Source organism: Mycetomoellerius zeteki, unplaced genomic scaffold (assembly GCF_001594055.1).
Source record: "Mycetomoellerius zeteki isolate Tzet28-1 unplaced genomic scaffold, Tzet1.0 scaffold310, whole genome shotgun sequence".
Taxonomy (NCBI): domain Eukaryota; kingdom Metazoa; phylum Arthropoda; class Insecta; order Hymenoptera; family Formicidae; genus Mycetomoellerius; species Mycetomoellerius zeteki.
The window spans coordinates 1,053,687-1,076,247 of record NW_017257295.1 but is presented as its reverse complement, the minus strand read 5'-3'; the positions used below and the strand labels follow the sequence as shown (position 1 = coordinate 1,076,247).

The window sequence follows — 22,561 nt, the reverse complement described above, 5'->3', positions numbered from 1 at the left end:
TGCTGATTAATAATACTGCTCCTTGTTTAAAATTAACGTTTTACGTTTTGCAACAATAAATTGTTTGTATAAATATCTATTGGCGGGATGAAAGAGTAGCTGCAACATTCGCTCGCCACCTATAACGATTGTGCTTTTAACGTGTCATTTTCATTCCCGAACAGTGCAAAACATCAAGGCCGAAATGTAATAATCGGTTATTTGAATAGATTACTAAATACGACTGGGAAAATACCTACTCACGCAACATTGTACAGACTGCTGATCCGGCTAAAGTCGACGATGACTTGCATAAAAATTATCACGTGATATTTTTTATTTCGCAAAAAGATACGATTAAACGGCACACATATTAATGATGCGATGCGTTCGTACTATATTATAATCATGAGATATATGTAAATTACCGGTTGCAGAACTGGATCTAAGACACGTTCAATTGTATTGATAAAAATAAATAAAACATATCATGATATTATTAACAAGAAAAATAAAGAAAATAGAGATACAAAATTGCATTTATTTAACAAAACAGAATTATTAGTAAATTGACTGATCGGAATTTATTGAAAATATTTATTCGATGAGATTCATGTTGCAGTCAGCAGATTTTCACGATGATTATAAGAATTTTATGAAAGCTACCAATACCTCACATCCCTATCATCCCTGCAAAGCATATCGGCTGCACCTAGGCTAATATAAGTTTTGCTTGGCGATTTTGCTTCGATAGTTGCTTCTTCGAAAATACAGTTACTTCAGCTGTCGATCTAGCGTCGATCCGTTACGTAACATTCTATGGAAACGTTCACTTGTGTTGGTTCGGGTCGGCACGGAGCGCGCGTTACGTGCGGTTTCCGTAAATTGCTACGTGCGAACCCGGCTGATCCGCGTCGCGCACGATGTACATACTCGCCGACGTGACGGCGTTGGTATCCTTAAGATGCGATCCCGCGAAAAAAAGCACCCCTCGCGCACAAGTTGGCACGTCGCGCCGCGGGGGAAATCGACTGCGGAAAAATCGCCGCACGGAAATCGCACGTGGCCGACGAAAGCGGCAGAGAAAATGACGTTTCGTGCACGTGTGAATTATACATCGTGTATGATTATTATGCAAAAAGTGTTAGAGAAAAATCGGAAACGCATGAGGATGTTCCGCCGAAGGGATCATGTTTGATCTCACGAATAGGATACATTCGGCGCACAATAAGTAATTAGCTGAGTTAAATAATGTAAATAATAATTATTTGAAAAGTTTACGCCGATTCATAATAGCAGTTCTAAGGGATATTGATGCACAATTTAATTGTAATCGAGAGGGATTACTCTGAGAATTATACATCTATTATAAACTAATTATTGCTATTGGGTAATACTTATTTCATCGTATGGTGGAAAATATCAAATGCAAAGGTCATTACGTTCAGAAATTAATTTTTTCAGCGTTTTTTATTTATTACCGCTGATCTCTGGATGCAATATTTTTTTTATATGTACAGGTTGTATAAGTTGATAAAGTTTGCTCAGAATGAAATTATATATTGAAGATAATCTGCATCTTTTTACAACTGAGTAACTAGTAGGTACTACCTGTTATAGAGATAAACGAACCTATACTTGTATTAAATCACAAAACCATTGTAGCTAAAAGCTATACTTATCTTAAAAGTAAACAGAACTATACATGCTTAGTTATATTTAACTAAAAAAGTGAAGCTATAAGATATACTTATATCCCTTGTATTCGAAACTTTTCTTAATTCATTGGTCTATAGAAGTTGATTTATACGACGCAAATAAAAGTTTAGAATGTAAAAATATATTTTAATTATTGAATAATATGCATATATGTAATAGAAATAAGTTATAAGAAATATGACGGAAGAAAAAGAAAGATTCTTTCCAATAATCACCTTCCCACCCCATATTGGGATTTAGGTCATCATGGTAAGAGAGTGAATCGCTTCGCGGTTACCGCATAATGAATTAAAATTACCGGTTGCGGCGACGAGACTTAAACACAAAGCATCGCTTTAAAGGCAAGAATTATTGTAATTACAACAATTTATTGTTACGGGGTACAGGCAATGGCGCAAAATATTGGTGTTCAATGGATCGATGGCGCTATCTAGCGATGTCTTTTTCAAACATGTACATCAAATGGTCTAACTGGCGACATCTTGAGCTCCAATATGGAATACTCTATAATTCTGTTGAATTTCTATACATCGATATTTTATTTTAAAATAAAAAAATATTTTTATATTGTAAATTTAAACAAATACTTGCATTATTTACATTTATGTTAATATCTTACGATATTATTATAATATATTACAATATATATTATTATATTATGTTAACATCTTACGATATTATATCTAATCCATTTTAACAGAAAATGTCACAAAATGAGAAAAATACCCAAACAGAACAACAAGTCACGACAACGTCAAATTGACGTTAAAATAAATCATTACTAACTAAAAAGTAACTTTTAGTAATAAATTTGTAATCATTTTGACGTCATTTTGATATCATAATAACTTATGTTTTGCCTAAGATAAATTGCCAAGACATAAATATAAAAGTTGAAAAGATATGAATATTGAATTTTATAAATTTGTGATAAATTTAAATAATCTGTGTTTCTCTCTCTCTCTCTCTCTCTCTCTCTCTCTCTCTCTCTCAAAGTAAAATAACTTTTTTAAACTAATACAAAATGCGCTAAAAAGAAACGTTTCCCCCAAGACATTTCCAGAAAAGAAATCTGACATTTTCAAAGAAGAATCTGGCTTAAGACTGAGGCTATTAATCTTTATATGATACAAGACTCGCAAGAGATTTTATCGACAGCGAAATGTGACAAACATTTATTCAGTGATATCAAAGAGAAATCTGAGAATGAATCCGCATTTTAGATAAAACCCTTTTACTGGCGTCTCTGTGTGCATATAGAGGGAAGCCTAAAGGTCGCAGCACAGACTTTTGCATAACGTATAACGCATAGTGCATAATAGCGAATCAACTAATCAGAATCTTTCCTTTCCTCCCATTTCATGGAAAAGAAGAATTTCGATTGGACGATTCCCTTACGCATAATGCATAGTGCATAAGAGAATCAACTAATCTGAATCCTTCCTTTCCTTCCACTTCACGTAAAAGAAGAACTTTGATTATTTGATTCTCTTTGTTTGCATTCTGCGTTATGCTAGGTTCGCAACCTTGCTCTAAGAGGCCGTAAATCGTAAACTTTAAGTTGTAAGTGACTATCGACCACAGAACTTATGCTTTTATGCCGTAAGAATTGGGTTTTGCTCAAGTTTAAGTTACGCTTAAGTTTAACGGTTAAAGCCTAAAGACTGCGTAAAAACAGTTTAAAAACAGAAATTATTGTTACTTAATTTCTTTCGGCTTATGACTTAAGCATGATTTCTTAAGTCCGGATCTACAATAGGTGTTTTAAGCCTTAGATGTTTTAAGTCGTAAGAAATTGATCAATTACAGTCGAATTCGAGGAGAATAATCGACTATGATTCGTCCATTTCTTATGGCTTAAGGCTTAAACTCTATTGTAGATCCGGAGTAAAGCAAGGTTGTGGATCTAGCCTTATACGAAAGTCTGTGTCGCGGCCCTAAGAGTGGACATGCCGGTGTTTCAAATGGAATCTGTTTACTGGCGCCTCACAAAACGTGTAGATACATGGAGAACTATGTAGCCACGGATATTCCGGCGGGTAACATATCCCCGATCTTTAAATTTGTTCTCTGTTTGTACACGGAATATAATTATTTAACATTGTTAAAAAGTGCATTACAAAAATAATAACTGAAAATTAGAATAATTTAAGTCCAAAAAAGATATTAAAAATGTTCAAAAGTGTGAAATATTCGCAACATCAATTATAATCATAATTAACTGAAGAATATTTAAACAAGATATATTTGTCTTCAGAGATATATGTAGTTTAAGTTCAATTCCTCATAATGCATTAATATATTCTTGAAAGAAGATTATATGTATTCATATTAATAGTCTTTGAATTATTAATTAATAGAGTAGATATTATATGTAATCCAAAAATATCTTTGAGATAAAAATATATTTTTAAAAAACAAACAAAGTCAGCTTTTTTATGGAAATAATCACAAATTATTTAACGCTTTAAAATAATTTCAGATCGGACAAAATCTATTCCGCCTATAATTAAAAATTATGCGTGCAATATGTCTTGCATTCCGTGGACTCGTTTTCATCTCAATATGTTATATACTCGGTGTCTACAATTTTAAGCTAATTGATTAACTTAACATTCGAAACATTACCGTGTCTCTTGATTGATTTACAAATTGGAATTAACGGTTTGTATTTGTTTCTCGAAATTTTAAATTAATTGACAAGTTGCAATTAAACAGTCGAAAAATTCAAGCGTTATATAAGATTAATCTTTATAAAAATATTTATCAAAAGTTTAAAATCACGTGGGTATTTTTAATTAAATATTTTATAATTTCCATTTACGTTTATAATAAAAAGTAATCGTGTAAAAAATTGCTTTTAGTATGTGTTTTTCATAGAAATACTAATAAAACACTTGATAAGTTTTTACATTTTTTAAGTGGCTTAAATTATTTTATAATTTATAATTTTTATTTTTATAATTTAGTTTTTACGCAATTACATATATTCTGTAGATGTATTATGGAATAGGACTATATACGTAACACGGAAGAAAATAGGAGATCGTTAATTTGTTACTCTTTAGATATGTCCATGTTTACCCTCCAGACATATCTATGACTATACAGATTAACGTGTACGTGTTGTGCATATAGATGCTCTAATAAATAAGTTCCATCTAAAACTCGTATACGTCCACTCTCAGGCTTCTCTCTTTGCCGATACTAAAACGATTCCTTATCACAGTCCAGTTCACCTACGCTTGAATATCTCATGTTTGAGAAATGATTACATGTTCATAATATTTTGCTCCCTTATTAATGATAACAATTTTTACCTCGTACAAAGCCTAAGCTGTCTAATAAGAAACAGTAACCGGAGGTTATCACGCATTTATTATGTATGAAAATTATATTTTGTCTATGAATTGCCTATTTATTAGTATCTGTCGTTGTATATCATCAATATCTTGTACTCATCACATTAAACAATGCCTCGCGGTGTTACGTGCGGTGCGTCTTGAAATTATTTACTAGGAAATATGCATTTATGTCCATATAGCTATACTTTTCTTTCCTAAGGGTGCGTTCCATTTGACGCTTACAACGCTCGCAAACATCATTTATCCTTGTTTAACATTTGATAAACAACATGGATGAAATGATTCCACGGGCAGCATTAAATGGAACGCAGCCTAAATATTACGTCGATTCTCAATTGTTACATGCACGTTTTCGATAATGTTATAGAATATTATTATTTGTCGCACGACTGACGCGAAGGTAAGGGGATTCGCATATGCAATTTCAGCAAACAACTGTCGTGCAAGTTGCCATGTATCGAAAAAGTTGGTTTCTTATAAGTATCGGTTCGATTGCGTCGGCAATTTTCCATAAGTCATGGAAATTACAAACGCCCGTAAAAATATAGTGTGTATCAGATTAAGCAAAATACACAGAAAGAGGAGACGGCAGAAATTTTCCCTGCAATTTTTGCAACCTGTTTCTTAGTCTATAATTTCAATGTGAATATATATTATTGTATTATTAGGCCCGCAGGTATTTTTTCTTTATTTTTTTCTTATTGTTAATTAATTTTTCTTTATTACTTCTTTATTAATAATATTATCATTATATTATATTTATATTATATTTATAATATTATAATATTATATTTATAATTAATTATGATAAGTAAGAATCTTAATCTAAATGTGGCAAGGATTTTAATAATTAAACGAAATATAAAATTAAAAATATTAATAACATCTAAAATAAATTGTCTGTTTGTATATAAGATATAATATGCTAATTATGCAAAAAATAATGTATAAAATATAATGTATACTACAGCATTAATTATAATGAAAAATTGTATTAGATAAATTTTTTTATTTAGGATACTATAGGAACAAGAGAGGGAAAAATAAAATTTTCCAGATTTCATTGTCTTCGGATAAATATTCTCATACTGATAAGAACAATTAGGAAAATTGTTTGATTATGAAATGTACAATATTATTAATCTGCATTCTAAACAATTAGTATATTTTCTACAAATTGTCAAATTTTGCTAATACATTGTACATTATTGTAATTTGAAAAAATTCAGTTTTACAATTAGTTTAAATGATTGATTATTTATTGAAATCCCCATTTGGTGCAAAAAAATCGAAGAAGAATGAAGCCACTCAATATTTACGCATTTATTATTTTTAGTTATTTTCCGTCACCATATAATAATAAAAGCTATATATTATTTAACTTCTCCAAAGTGATAAATAATTTCTGGATTTTTGCTATTTTGCCTGTGTGATTGCTGATCCAGTCCTTTTCTTCCTCTGCCACACTTCATTTTCGATACTTAAATTAATTAAATAATTATTAATAAAATGTGTCAAAATTATTACATAAAACTCAATAATTTGTAAAAGTGTGTTTCGAACAATCATCTCAATCTCATATAAATAATTATATGGATATATATATACATATACACACACACATATGTATGTTCTAATAAATCCTAACATTTTTTTAAGTATTAAATTGTATCAATTAGTAAATTAAATATTTTTTCCACAATCTGGTTTTATAAAACTTACTCATCACTACCATCCCTTGAATATCCAGCTAACGTTCGCCATAGTTCTTTTGGACCTTCGATTGCTAGAGGAAAGTTTTGCCAAGACCATTCTTCAACTGACAAGAAAAAACAAGACGTAGGATTATTCAATTAGATATAATACCGAGAAATATATCAATGAAATCTCTAACCTTTTGAAGGATAGTCTATGCGCCTTTTAGTTAAATCGGAGTAAATTTCCTGTTCGTCTTGCAGCAATAGAGGATTGGTTGACTTAAAAAATGCAATTCAGGAATTATTTAGTATAATTATTATGTAAAGATGAAATTTCAAAAATATGCAATAATACAAATATATACAATAACACAAAAAAGATTGCAATAATACGTTTCAATAATTAGATACCTGCTTGTGTTGACTACTTCTACCAATTCGAGGTATATGCTTCTCAGCTTTATAAAAGAAATCTTCAAATCTTCCGCTTCGACCTACTCTAGGTAAAGTTGGAATTTTGGCGATTTTCAAGAAGAATGCTGGTACTTCCTCCGCAATTGTGGTATTTTCACATATTAACAACATGACGGCTCCAATGAGAAAAGCTTCATTGCAAAAAAAAAATAATATTGAACATTTTAATATTGAAATAGGCAAAGCATTATTCTTTAGATGTATTATAATTAGATAAGCAACTAAACATATATTATCTTTGTAAATTTATATGATATGTAAAGTTATTATTTAATTTACCATTAAAAAAGACACCTCCAATCCGTCGAGCACACACCCTCTGCAGCATCATTTTGAGAAAGTAACAGTTCAGTGCCTGTAATGAATCAAACGCAGTTCAGTCTTCAAAAACAACTTCACCCTTTGCACATCACACCGATTACACGCTTTAGAATCAGACGCAACAATTAATTTAACAGGTGAACGCGTTTTAATTGACGTGGCATTCTCGATCGCTGTCGACAGATAAGTGACTGCCATAGAAACCTGCCGATTCTCGCGAAAAAGATGCGCGTCTTGCAGGCATTCGATGAACACTGAACGATTTTTCGCGTACGTGCGGCTTCTTCCATTATCACGAAGAGTGGACCGAAGTGCTCGAGGATTGTGGGCGAAGGAGAATCGACGAGAAGTTTGCACGTCGTGAAACCTCATCGTATTTGAATCACAGTGACTGTTTGTTCTCGTTCGCGTAACGCACAGAAATATTCAACCGCCCGTGTGAGTAAAATGCATTCTATAGAACTGATGCCTCGTAGGATGTTACTCGTAGGATGTTTGACGCTATGCAATGCATGAATGGAAGTAAATAGTTTCCGAAATCGCGCCAACGCGCGATCGAACGTCTTCAGCGAGAAATTGGAAGTTCTATAGGTAGATACTTAATTTTTTCGCGTAATAGAAAGCAACGGCACTGAAAATTGATCTATGGAATAATCTTGACCTTAAAAATAATTTTTTTAATAATTGTTATTTCAGATAGTTAATTAAACATACTCGTATATTATAATAGCTATTTTAGTTACAAGCGCTACGAATAAAAATATCTATTTTAACTGTTAAACGATTTGCTTTAAAATCCTGTAAAGAGCATATATTATATATTCAGAGATATGACATTTGCTCTTCTATTTGAAAACCATGAGAAAGATATTGGTTATTCTAATTTAATATCACGGAGATATAATGTTAAGAACTGAAAATTTTTTTGTAAAAATCGAAATTTAATAGAAAGATAGATTCATATAATGAATAATATTTCCTTACCTGAAGATAAACTGAATGCAATGAACTTAATTCCATCAAGCCCAGCGTATTTATACTTGATTAAAGAGTAATTAAATATTTAGTTCATGTACGTCTTGTAAATTAACACCAGTGTGTTTGTCTTTAACAGTACCGAGAATAAATTTCTCGGCTAGCTTTTGTCAGCGGAATATTTATCGTCCACAAGAAATACCTCATACTTTATTTTGACATAAATTTTTAACAAATTCTAAAAGAAAAACCATTTTAACATACGATGCAATTTATATACAATCAATTTACTGCATAATATGATCATTACTGCATTACTTATACTTGAAAATAAAATTTAATATTGTAAAAGCAAAATTTCTTTATCAATACGATTTTGTTACTGCAGTTGAATACTTATAAGTAGAATATTTATGTACAGTACATAAAATATATTGTACATATATTTATAAAGTGATAAAATCAAATATGTGTCAATACTTTTGCGGTTGCTTCGTATTGCATGTTTTTTCTCAGCAGTAGACAATAGACTATAACCCTTATTCAGGCAGGTGAATGGCACGTGCTTTCCATATCAAATTGCTTCTAATTTATATTTAACTGAATTGCAATGAACTCTTATAATTATTCAAATTATTTAAATTAAATATTTTGTTAAATACATGCTTTATTACTTTAGACATCAGACTATTTTAAAAGTTCTAATCGGTAATTACTTTATTACATAATTGTTTAAAAAATTATCGCGATATTACTGTGTAATAACTTAAATAAAAATAAAGATAAATAATTATTATAATTAGTATTATAAAATAAATATTAAATGCCGGCTTCACCGGCAACATGAATTTACTTTTCCGTCAGCAATAAGAGTTTTCGAGAAAACAGCAAATTTTTTATTGTTTCGGATATAAAAATCTAAAGAAATTCTAATATGCTTGTCAAAACAATGAATTTTTATCATTTTGAAAGGATTGTATTTTATTTCTTTTTTTTTACAAACTTAAATTTAGCTACCACAGTATTAATGGTGTTTTTAAAGACTTTAGTTGCCTGCTGATGTTAGTTAATACTTTTATACCTTTTTTTATGTAATGAAAGATAGAAGGCAAAAATAATTATATATAAAATAATACTAATTAGCTCTTGAAATCATAACACTTTATTTGGGATACTTTTGATAAATAAAGCTAGATCGTGGAAGCTTAAACCATCGTAATTACAATATTGTTTATGTATAAAGTTATGACGCGTAATGAAACGATTATTGATAGAAAACAATGTGACGCGAACTTTTAAGCGCATGATTGCAAGTACTTTACAGGAGTCGGTTAGTTACATTGTTTCATGGATCAATCAGTTGGCGAGAATTATGGATTGTCTCGGTCGGTTTTTCATCTTCAGTTGGATTCTTGATGAGACAGCCAAGCGGTGCAGGTTTCACTGGCGACTTCGCAAATCGTTGATAGAGCGCGGCTGGTAATTTCATAATCTGAAAAGAAAAACAATTTATTGATTATCTTTTGGGAAATAATAAAAAACAATTAGTCTCAATATAAATTGGTGCAATAAAATTTTGCAAACTGCAGTTATTTGTAAGCAAAAGATATTTTAAGAACTGTAAAATTTTTCGAATAATTGTTAACGTAGAAAAGCACATAAAACGTATCAGATGAAAGTTTGAGGCACAAGAAATACAGATCTGATTTAAGTATTTTTATATAATAATATGCTATATAATAAAACTGTATTAATTGATATTCTAATGTAAAACATTTAACAGATGGAGTTGGTTTTATCTATTTATGTTAAATATTAAAGCTTAACATAAATAAATTTTTTTCAAGCTTTAAGATTTTCTTTATAAAATTAAATTTTGTTATAAGTATTTTATAAAGATACTTACCAGTCACAGTGTTAGATCGTTTGCCAAATATGCTACCATTGAAAGGTGGTTTTTTGTAGGCAGCGTTTGCACTGATGACGAAGGCTACCATGATAACAGCGAGAGTCAGGATAAGGCGAATGGAAACCATGTCGATGCGTTAATCTATTTTCGTCTGAAATAAAAAATGAAGAATTTGTTGAATATTTATAACAATTTTTTATATTTAACATCTCATTTTATTTGCTGTTATAAATAAATAATCAGTTTAATAATTAGAAATAAGCAATAATAAATTTTTAAAAAGTTTATGATAAATAAATTTCAATATAAAACAAAAGCTTACTCTTTTTTGAAAGAACGAAAAGAACTTGTGTGATCCTTAGAAGATTCGGTCACTGAATGTTACTAGCGACGCACAAGCTGTGAGCTTTTATACCCAGGGAAACGACTTGAAGACAAATGTCTCTATCAAACGCAGTCGAGCTACATTATTTGCAAGTAATGTCACAAGTTTGTCCAAGAGGGTATTAATTTATCATGAAATATAAAAATTCGTAATAACTGACGATGACCAACTTGTGTAAAAATAGCACATAAAGTCACGCTATGAAATTGAAAAATTATTGAAAAATCGGAAATATTTTAGTATGTGTGTGTGTGTGTATGTGGAAAAGCTAAATTTGCTCAAGTATTTACACAATCTATAGTGTAAGAAAATAGAGTAAGAAAATACATATAACGTGAAAAACTATATAAATTTATATATATTTATAGTTATATTATAATTAAAAGTGACGTTTTCACCTGAATGAACGGGATGTATCCGAAAGACGGTACTCGACTGATGCCTCTTCGGTGGTTGAAACGGCTTTTATAAGAGAGTAGTCTATATTTTAAGAATGTAGTGTGTGAAGAAGATAATAAGCTATCAGAAAGTGTAATGTGATTAAAGACCATCCTGATTGCTTTTTACTTCAGGGAAATAAAGATGTTTCGAACGTATCACGTAGACCATGTATTGCGGAAAAACTTAATAAAGTATCATAGTTTAAGATTAGTGTGTGTGTGTGTGTATCTATTTCTATATTTAACACTGTTTTTATTAAATAATTATATTAAAATACTTTACTGTAAAGTACATTATTAACAAAGATTTAAGTTTTATTATTTTATTATTTATTAGCTCCTAGAAAATGAAAAGTATAGTCCTTTTATTATTTTGTTATAAGAAATTAAAAGTTTAATTTCTTATAACAGAAAAACGATATGTTTATTAAGAAAGTAATAACTTAGTTTTTTCAATATCTACATCTAATATGATGTGAATATGTTAGTTAAAAAAAATATGAAGAATTGCAAATTGTTGGAACTATTATTTAAAAAATTATCTTCTGTGTATATAATTTTGATAAAAAGAATAAAACAAATTATTGATTAGTAGAATAGGTAGTTGAACAAATGAAATTCTCTTTTTAAAATTTACTTTTTAAATATTACTAATAAATGATATTAAAATAGTATCTATATCTATTATCGATATAACATCTCTTTTCAAAGCTAATGATCTAATTTGAAAGTCCTAGGACTTATACCTTTTGTCATGCACAGATAAGTTATCATCGATAAGGTACTGTCATACCTAAGTATGATACTCTCATCGCATCGGTCGATAAAAGGCTTTACTATATTTTCAGCATATGATATAATAATCAGAACTTACAATGTATTAATTTTTTATTATAAATATTTTAAAGAAGATTATTTTTAAATTAACATTGCCGCGAATTTTATATTATTAGTCACAAGACACTTCAAATTTTGTTAAAAAAATTTTGTTAAAAAAATAATAATACTAAAATAATAACAGAATTTTTAAATTTTGTTATAAACAATATTTTTATTATTACATAATTAAGTATATACATTAAACTTTTGCGTTATATGTATACAATTAACAATATTGACATTAATAATATAAATATAATTAAAAAAATTGTGTTTTAAAAGGAGCTGAACTATCCGCATGGGTCAATGCATGAATGTTTTAAAATGTTACTTTATTTAATTTTAAAATCTTTTAAGATAATAGCGTTTCGCTTGTATAACGCTATATCACATGTTAGTTACAAAAAGTGATTGTTGCAGATTATATAATTATAAATTAATACATGGATATCAATATGAGAGAAAGTTAATATGACAACATTGTATCTTTCTTTTATGTTACTACAATATATATGCAATACAGTAATAGACTAATACCAATATTTATATAAATATAATTAATATATATATATACAATTAAGTAATCATATAAATAATATATATTAATTATAGTGTGAGATAATCAATTATTAGAGCCAAATTTAATCACGTTCTCGATGATCGATCGATTTCTTAATACATTACTATATGTACAAAATAAAATTACAATTATAACATTCTTCTTAGACACTCAACAAGTATAACTTTCTATTTAATCATTATTCTCGTTCTCTTCATTTATTTGCTGTATTAAAAAGTTCTCAGAGTTAAAATGTGTATGTATCGATTGAAAACCGAGAGCGTGATACGATTTAAAATACATCGTATAGGCATATTAGAGTCTACGTCTTATTGTCGCGTCACAACTTTTTCTTCTTAATTTGGCACGATAAACAAACACGCCGTCGATTATTCGCTATACGATCAATACAAATAGTTATTTTACAAGGTTAATAGTTTTGGAAGTACACAGTCGATGACAATCGACGACGTATTGATGCCGGCCAAGACTTATCGCACTAAACAACGAGTAAATTATCTGCGCTTTATCAGTATACACTTATCGTTTAAGTAATATCATATAAAGCGGATGCCAAGAAATAGTAATTTAACTACAAAGTGTGGAAGACATGGATTTTGTTTCGTTTGCTTATTTACATATTGTATATATTCTATCGTTGTATAAAAATTATTAACTGCTTTATGTAAACTATAATTAGCGCGAGAATGCACGTGCATATCGTGCGCGCATATAAGTAGAATTTATTGCATAATACACATATCACACATCGATGTCCTGCTCACACGTCGCAAGCCTTTTGACTAAATGTTTATTACGTCTCAATATAGACCTGTATATTTACATATACATAGATATACTTAATTTGCTTTAATGTAAAGTTAGCAATTTTGAACACGTAATTAATAAGTTTGTATTGGAATGATTAACTTCACGAAATTAGTTTCTTACTGTTTAGAAAAGATTATCTATTAGGAAACAAGTATCTACTTCCATTTATAATTATCGATTAGGAAAAGATTATTTGTTATTAGGATATTTTTATAACACAATTAATATATGAGAAACATAAAAGGTATATACAGAAATATTTTTATTCAAATTACGTATTATACCCAGTAGGATAAAGAGGCAACGTCTACGATATATTATAGAATGATATTGTAAAAACGTAATAATAATATCTATTAGGACACATTATTAGTTTTTAATTTTTAGTTGTTCCTTAACGTGTTGTAATAGTAATTAAATCAAATGAAATGTATTTAATTGTACATATTCATAGTGATTATGTTTCATTGCGCCAGATTCCTTTGGAAAATTACATATTATCTGAAATACTTGAAAGGATTGTGTATCAATTAAATTACGTGAAATTGATGAAAATTCCAGCGTCGTATTTTCTGAGTCAAAATAGAAAATATAATGCAACTGGACCGTGTGAACTGGACCTGTGTAGAACTGTCTTAGGCCTAAAGCGATTACAATATTAAACATTAAGTGAAAAATCTTATCATTTATATTAATTATTAACTTAATACTTCGTGATTATATTATTTTATACATAATTATATTAATACATGCCATGTTTGCCACTAATTTTTTCAGTTCTTCTATAATAATTTATTTTATTTTTATATTTTTCGTTAAACTTTTTGTACGGACTGTATAAAAATGAGAGTAAAAATCGACAAATAAATATAAATATGTGTAAAAATATAAATACATATAAAAAAATAGAAGAATACAAAAGTATTTATAAAAGATGCACATATATTAAAAATATAAAAAGATACAAATCTATTTATAAATGGAACATTATGTGGAATAACAAATTAATATTTTTATATAGCGCTTGAATTATTACAGTCTAACAATAATATTATGTAATCTTTAGAATTACGCATGTAACAATGTATTACAATAGATAACAAATTGTTAGTTATCCAAAAATAATAATTTGTTAATTTTTCTTATATATTACAATTATTATTATACGTTAAACTGCTGAGAAAAAAATTAATTTAAATAACAAAATCGAAAAGAAAATCATACATGCTTCAGATTATTTCTATTTTACATCTTCCTGATTACGATGAAAAACACTTTTCCGTAATAATTAATTTAATTGACGATCTATGCAAGATATGAAAATTCGTGGTCTTCGCGTAAACTCTCTCTCCTGTCTGTTATTTTTGTCTATGTATGTTTTATAATTGTTCAGCTTTTTAACTCGTTTCACATTGACAGATTTCATCAACAGAATCGGCCATGCACAATTCTGGGCAATTTTGATTTTTTTCACTATGTTCACCTAATGATGGGTTGTCTTGATCCAGGTGGGAGGTATCTTCGGCAGTCTTCTCTCTGGACAAATCTAGATTTTCAGGAAGTGGCGACTCACGTTTCTCCTGATGTCGTGGTATCGACTCTATGTTCTCATCCCTCTGCATATTTTCATCCAGTTCCACAGTTTCGACGTTATCATTGAATTCATTGATTAATGTTTCATGATGCAATGCATCTGTCTCACTCTCTTCAATGTTTCGTTTTGCTCGTCCGGGTGAGTCATCTGAGTTTGAACTATCTGGGTATAAACATTTTGTGAAGAACTTTCCTTGTGATATGTCGGTGTCCTCGAACAGTTCATCACGGATCTCGCATAGGACGAGTACGTCGAGAGGTGAGTTGAGAATCGTAGTCATGATATCGCTCGCCAACTCCTTTACCAAAAGGTTGAGCCGCCAAGTTTCGTGAAGGCGCATAGTGTTCGGACTCAAGGGTATTAAAGCATCACAATAACATCCTATACTTGCTTGGAGGGATGATCTCAGAGCAAAACAGTTGACTTCCGACGCGATTGATAGTTCGTAAGTGCACAGTTTCAAACAGTGGCTCATAATAGCAAACGCCTGATGCTCGTCGCTGAGGGACTGGAGCTTGCAATTTACCTTGGGATATCGGGGAAATAGGCGCACATCCCTCTCTCGCTCGGACTCAGTCTCTGCCCCGGGATTGCAGAGCAGGGCGCAAGCGTCGACCGTGAGAGGCCTTGGTACGCTCGTAGCGCAGCCCACCAACGCCAACACCAACAGGAATATCCAACAGAACGTAGGCGTCATCTGAAAATGATGGCTAATCAATATTCTGAAGGGGATGCGGCTCCGCGTTCCGATGCTGGCTTATTGGAAGGGATGTATGGCTAAGGAGGAATTCCAGGAGTCTGACCGCGCTCCTGCATGTACATATTCCAGAGAGTTAAAATGGGATTTCGGTAGCCGCTATGTGTATTAGATAAACGAGGATAGAGATGAGCTTATATATAACAACTGCGGTATTTTAGACGATATAATTAACGTTAGTAGACGAGTATTGCGGGTATTGAATATGCAATTTCAGTGTCGTATTACTTTAAGAATTTTTCATTTTGATTTTGAAAATCCGACAAATTATATGACAATAAATTTATTTTAATTCTAAAATCTAAATTGTTATAAAGAATGTCTTTGAAATAGAATAAAATTTAATAGCACATCCTACTCACCTTTAACGTGGAAAAGATTCAATTTCCGAAACACTTCCTCTGAAACACTTCCTCTGTTAGAACGTTTAGAAATAAAAATCTGTTGTTGAAACGAATATTGATGTTCCTTTCAGTTCAAAGAATCCGTTAAAAGTGACTTTGTTCACAAAGAAATACACACATCGACGTTCGAAATACAAATATCTATTAAGGCACTCAACTGATGGTTTTATAGTTTCATTCCAAGCAGGGCCGATCTTAGCATTAGTAGAGCCTAGTGCAAATAGATGTTCTTTTTAAATATAGTATTAATATTTTCTAACTAGCAAAAAGTAAGAGAAAAAGATTACAAGTATAGTGATAAGAAAGAATACGATCTAGATATTTATAAAGTAATAAAAGTAACATTACTTTGAGATACATTTTATATTACTAAAAAATTTCTTCATTTATATCTATTTATATAAATTATAAATAAATATTTATATAAATTTTATATGTTTAAAATAAAATTACTTGAAATAATTTTGTGTTTAAAAATTTTTAACACAATACATTTTTCCGTAATTACGCCGTTATATCTTCAATAATGTAATTTATAGAAAATCTTTAAAAGTTAAATTATAAACAATTTTTAGATTATATGATAAAGCTTCTTGTAGTCGCAGGTTTAATAATATTTTCTAAAGTAATACGAGTGACGTAGTTTTATTCAGTTCTGGAAAAATTTTAGCTTGACATTCTGAACTTGGTGCCTCAAATTCGGTTCCCAATACAGAAAGATTATTCGTACAGATTTAAAATCTTTTAGGATGTATTTAATCATAACAAGCTGTTACTGTTCACTTACAAAAAAATGTCAATATATCATAGCGAACCAAATAGGGCCAGAACATGATCGTTGTTACGTGAATGTTTCACTAATAGTTTAAATTAGAATCATAAGAATGTCAGATTATTTAGCATTAATGATTTTTTAGATAACAGTTGCAACAATGCTAAATATTTTAATCTGTTTTAAATACACTTTTTAATGATAAATTAAATTACGAAATTACAGAAGTACATTCTAAAGAAAAGTCCTATCATTATTTTTAGAAAGTATAATCCTAAATGAGATTTTTTGAAAAGAAAGCATTAAATTAAGAAATATTTATTAGCTAGCAATTGTGCTACAAAGGCTATACGTTTTTCTAATAAGACTTCATGATGGCTTAAAATAATCGTTGTAATTTTTTTATATATAAAGAAAATAATAATATTTACATGTGTCGACTAATTTTTAACCGTCATCAACGAAACGTTAATGTATTCAGGGCTGGGTATGTGTATTTGGAATACTTTTATTTAAAACACAATATTTGCAATACAAGTGCGTTTTGTATTTTGTATTTTAGCGGAGCGCATAAAAGTATTACGTATAATTTTGTATTTAAAACTGAAAGATTAAAAGCTTTTTGTATTTGTAATTCAAATAATAAGATTATATTTCTGTTTTTCGCTGAGGATGACTCCAAAGTGAGCCGAAACATTCGATACAATAAATGAAGATAATTATTAACACTTGAGTATTATCTGCATCTCCTAACTCTTCTCTCTTTGAAATATTTTTATATGAAAAATAGTATTTGTCAGACAATTGCATTTTCTTTTTTCTATTTCAGCAAAGCATACGAAAATTTGTATTTTATACTTCAAATACTAAAATTAATAATCAATCTTATTATTCAATGAAATAGAATTTCAGATAAGGCTAATGAGAATAAACGCTGATGTAAGAGCGAAGAATTAGAAGATGCAGATAATACTCAAGTGTCAATGGTTATCTTCATTTATTGTATCGAACTCAATGTTTCGGCTCATTTTGGAGCCATCCTCAGCGAAAAACAGAAATATAATCTTATTATTTGAATTACAAATACAAAAAGCTTTTAATCTTTTAGTTTTAAATACAAAATTATACGTAATTTTATGCGCTCCGCTGAAATACAAAATACAAAACGCACTTGTATTGCAAATACTGTGTTTTAAATATATATTCCAAATACATGGTGTCCAGCTCTGAATATATGTATTTAAATACTTAAGGTCATGAGATGTTTCCGGTCACGCTCTTTATGAGATACATTAAAAAAAAGATTGGCTGCTGCAGCAAATTAGATGGTAAAATATGGCATAGCATTTTTAATTGGCTGCAGCAGCCAATCTTTTTTTTCAGTGTAGTTAACTGTTCGCCTATTGAAGTATTATAAAAAATAATAAGGCATGACCGAAATCATCTCATGACCTTAATAAGCGTATATTATTACAACGTTTCGCTAAGTATGGTTAAAAAGCTATCCAAAGCATGTATATATTTTAATGTATAAGCATGTACATATTTTAATGTAAACGTCTAAGTGTACGATAGATTTTTTTATAAATAATGCGTACAGTCTATATCGCTAATTCCCAATTGCCCTTTTTATTTCGTGATATAGTTGTTCTTTTAGGAATTTTGTTAAATGTTGTTAATATTTGAATGATATTTATATATGTCAAATGTTACTAATAGTAAAACTCTCTGATATGGATACAAATGTTTATAACTTGAGAAAAAACCCACTCAAAAAAGAAGTATAGTTAAATTAATCAGTCAATCATTAAAATAATTAATAATTATTTTAACTGAACAAATTATTGCTCGTCACTACTTATAAATGTATCTCCGTATGTTTCATTCTATAAAGCGAGTTTAAATTAAATAAAATCTAAATTAATAAAATATGGTATTAAAAACATATATTTGATATAAAAATATTACTGCGCGCGCGCGCGCGCATCCATGAGATTTCAAATAATTTTAAAAACGATTTTGAATTTTATTCGTTTAGTTGTATCATAATTCGTTACATTGCATAATAAATTTTATAACATACTTTAAATTACAAAGTTAATTTATTTTAATTTGAACACATATTTCACAATATGTGTTCAAATTAAATATGTTTTACATTGTACCACAGAACAAACATTAAAAAAGTTTTATAATTTCGTAAGTCATAATTTTCATTACTTCTAAATTATTTATTATTATATCATATAATAAATTATATGATTTATTATTCTGATTTTACTATTATGATTTTTTTTAGTTTTTTAAATTTTAAATTGTGTAACTATATAGATTAAATTTCGAAAATAAATAAAAAATTACATCTGTTTAATATTTTAATTTTTTAAAGCTGCTGAATTTAAAAATTTACATAACTTAATAGGTAAAATGTAAAGTAATTAAAATTGTAGCTTTAAGAGCAAAATATAAATATTTTTACAGAGATATAAATACAGAGATATAAATATTTTACCAAATAATAAAAATAAGTATTTAATGAAGTAAACGACGAATTATGCTTTTTAAATGCACAGGAAAACATATATTCTATTATCAATAAAATATAGCGATATAGTGTCGTAAAAATTTATATATTGTCATATATTGATTTTTACGGGAACATAAGAATAATAAATCGAGAATAGATAAATTATTAAAAGTAGACAGTTTTTACATCTGAATTAAATAAATTAAACATGACTTCCACTTGCCCGTTTAACTTCTTTTTTTTTTTTTCAGATAAATCAAGTAACGTAAATTTTTTAGTAAGAAGTAACTGAGAAAAAAGATTGTATGTGCCCAATTAAAAGATTTTAAACAATATTATATCTTATAAAAGATTTTATTTTATAATGTTTCCAGTTCATTATTTTATTTTTTACCTTTTATATTTAATGCATTTACATAAATTCTTATGTTTGACGATGTCGTAATAAATTTGCGAATAAATTAATTGTAAAATTAAATGCGCGTACAAACATGTGTTGTGCATCATGAAATTCACATGTGAAATAATTGCAAAAAGTAGCACAAACAGTTACTAATTACAACATAATAATTTAACTTTTGACAGGAAATAAATTCTATAGAAATCGCCAATGATTAATTATCGAAGGTATTGGAACTTTCTAAAAACCCAATAAAAATACCTATCAAAATGTACTATGAAATGTTTAAGAAAATATGTTAAATTTAATATTGTTCTACAGAAGAGATGAAAGAAAACGAGATAGAGATATCCCAGTAAATTAATGTTAACAAATTTTTAATGGTATAATATGTTTAGATAAATCCTTTTCCGAACGTTACACGGAATGTCAATTCGATCTAAGTTTCTCAAGAGATGAAGAATGGAAAGATTGTCAGAGCATTTCGTGGCTGAGTTGCTCTCTTTTAAGGACGAAAGGTGGATGTGGGATCGATGCTGTCCGACTGCGTGGTTCCATTAAATCGGCGACCTACTCCTTTCCCTGCCAGCCATGGTGTATATGTGTGTGTGTGTGTGTGTGTGTGTGTGTGTGTGTGTGCGCGTGTGTGCGTGTAACAACTTGGATCCCCTCTTTAAAACAGTCACCTCGAGTTGATAGTTGCTGCTTGTAGAAACTTCATGCTAAAGCTTTTCAAGCGATGATAATGCTCCTTCTTGTTGATACGTCATGACAACCGAGCTTGTGAACAGCGACATTGTCTCAGAACATAACTACTGTCTTCCACTACAGCTATAGGAATTCATACACATGACTGTTTAATTGAAATCCGATTCAATAACGATAATGTTATGGTTCAGTAAGATTAATATTATAAGCATTACACAATCTCAGTTGATAACATAATCAGTCAGATCAAACGTATTAGATTTTAATTGAAGTATTTGTTCGTTAAAGAACTTAAAAGATTGAACAATATTATTTTAATAAATTATAAGGATTAATGGAATGAAATTATTATTGGAATTAATTCGGGGCGTGCGATAATTTAATTATGTCACATAATTTACTTATCATATTTGGAATAATTACATTTAGCGGCAATACGTGTTTTATCGGCATATAATCGATATATTCACATCATATTATTATTTCAAAAGAAAAGAATAATTAATTAGATACAAAAAATGCAATTATTACAAGATAATCGAATTAAAATATTAATATAAAATTTCACAGTTTTGGTGATAACTGTATGTATGGGATTTTTCATACATTTTATAATACATATTCTTTAATAGAAAAATATTATATATAAATATAAAATATATATATAAAAATATGTTTTGATACTCGTACAAATCCTGATTTCGATTTGTTCATTGTAACGTGAAACATTGACACGGTATTGCAAGAATAGTAAATTCTCATGGGTTACGTTACATAGGTTGTGCCCACATAGAAGATTTATACGCCTACATGAAACGCAAAATATACTGATGTCAATAAGAAAAGTACGCGTGGTATACTAGTTACGATCCTGGCCCTTTCTGGGTCTCGTCCTGTCCTCCACCTACAACGAAGGACGGTATTGATTAAATTCACAGACGGCCATTTTGTCCCAGCGTTCTATTGGTTGCCGTCCATTTTGTCCTTTCCACTCCCCGCCGGTGTAACCATAATCGTTTCTTCCTCTTCTAGTAACGTTGTCCCTGTTTGCTACCTGTTCACGTTCTTCAGCCCCGATCCACCCCCGTTGACAACGGAAGACGACGCAGGCGTCGCGACATTTTCTGCGGAAGAAATCGGACCATCAGCAATTAGATTCTTCTATGGTAGCCCTAATGAGCGTTCCGTTTCTGTTCTAGATGTACTTGGAGATATAAACTTAACATTTCAACATTGTCTTCTGATTGGTAAATCGATGACACGTTGATTATTTTAGAGAGAGATTTAGTCTATAAGAGAATTATAAAGTGATCTGTTTATTGATGTTTGATTTTATTTAATTTCTAGCTGACAAAAAATTTTGAAAGATTGAAGAATAAACGATAACTGTTTCTCTAATAATATTATTTTATATTATTTAATAATATTATTTCTTTTAGTTTTTTTTTCTTCTTATAATTATCCTCTTTTATTATTTTTTAAAAAGCTGCAAGTAGTACTATGATTTTATAAAACAATAAAATGAGTTTCATAGCTTGAATATAATTTTATTATAAGATTATAAACGAGCTAAAAATTGCAACATTATTTAAAACTGATAATTCTCTACGTTTTGTACATTTAACATTTTATCGAGCATCTTTGAGTGCGACGACGTAAAGGGTATATGACATAACTGTCATATATCCGTTGAAATATGCATGTCTTGGAAGTTTATAGACATATCATCTCTCAGAATCATCTTGAACGTCAATCTACCTCCATCTTTGATCAGTGGTAGGGAGATCCTAAGATTCTTGTTTGCTAAGCCCTTTTTCGCCTCAATGACCTTAGGTGAATTGAATAATACACAAAAGTATGGTAACG

The 22,561-nt window shown here is 29.5% G+C and overlaps 3 protein-coding genes across 4 annotated transcripts; all 3 read right to left on the bottom strand.

Annotated features, from left to right (window-relative positions):
• Positions 1–6,410: 6,410 nt before the first annotated feature.
• Eth (ecdysis triggering hormone) lies at positions 6,411–7,796 on the bottom strand. The gene is made up of 5 exons (XM_018451419.1): positions 7,514–7,796; positions 7,172–7,365; positions 6,958–7,039; positions 6,786–6,882; positions 6,411–6,543 (listed from the first exon to the last, which is right to left on the bottom strand). The coding sequence occupies exons 1-5, from the start codon at positions 7,563–7,565 to the stop codon at positions 6,480–6,482; spliced, it is 489 nt and encodes a 162-aa protein (XP_018306921.1). The 5' UTR covers positions 7,566–7,796; the 3' UTR covers positions 6,411–6,479.
• Positions 7,797–9,767: 1,971 nt separating this feature from the next.
• SIFa (neuropeptide SIFamide) lies at positions 9,768–11,260 on the bottom strand. Of its 2 annotated transcripts, none has more exons than XM_018451420.1 (3): positions 11,223–11,260; positions 10,437–10,590; positions 9,768–10,022 (listed from the first exon to the last, which is right to left on the bottom strand). In XM_018451420.1, exons 2-3 carry the CDS (start codon positions 10,564–10,566, stop codon positions 9,931–9,933), a joined length of 222 nt encoding a protein of 73 aa, XP_018306922.1. In that variant the 5' UTR covers positions 10,567–10,590; positions 11,223–11,260; the 3' UTR covers positions 9,768–9,930. The 2 variants fall into 2 exon arrangements, with proteins under 2 accessions (XP_018306922.1, XP_018306923.1); XM_018451421.1 differs by lacking the exon at positions 11,223–11,260 and adding an exon at positions 10,762–10,810.
• Positions 11,261–14,790: 3,530 nt separating this feature from the next.
• LOC108724800 (uncharacterized) lies at positions 14,791–16,292 on the bottom strand. Its single transcript, XM_018451418.1, has 2 exons — positions 16,247–16,292; positions 14,791–15,824 (listed from the first exon to the last, which is right to left on the bottom strand). Exon 2 carries the CDS (start codon positions 15,822–15,824, stop codon positions 14,931–14,933), a length of 894 nt encoding a protein of 297 aa, XP_018306920.1. The 5' UTR covers positions 16,247–16,292; the 3' UTR covers positions 14,791–14,930.
• Positions 16,293–22,561: the final 6,269 nt, after the last annotated feature.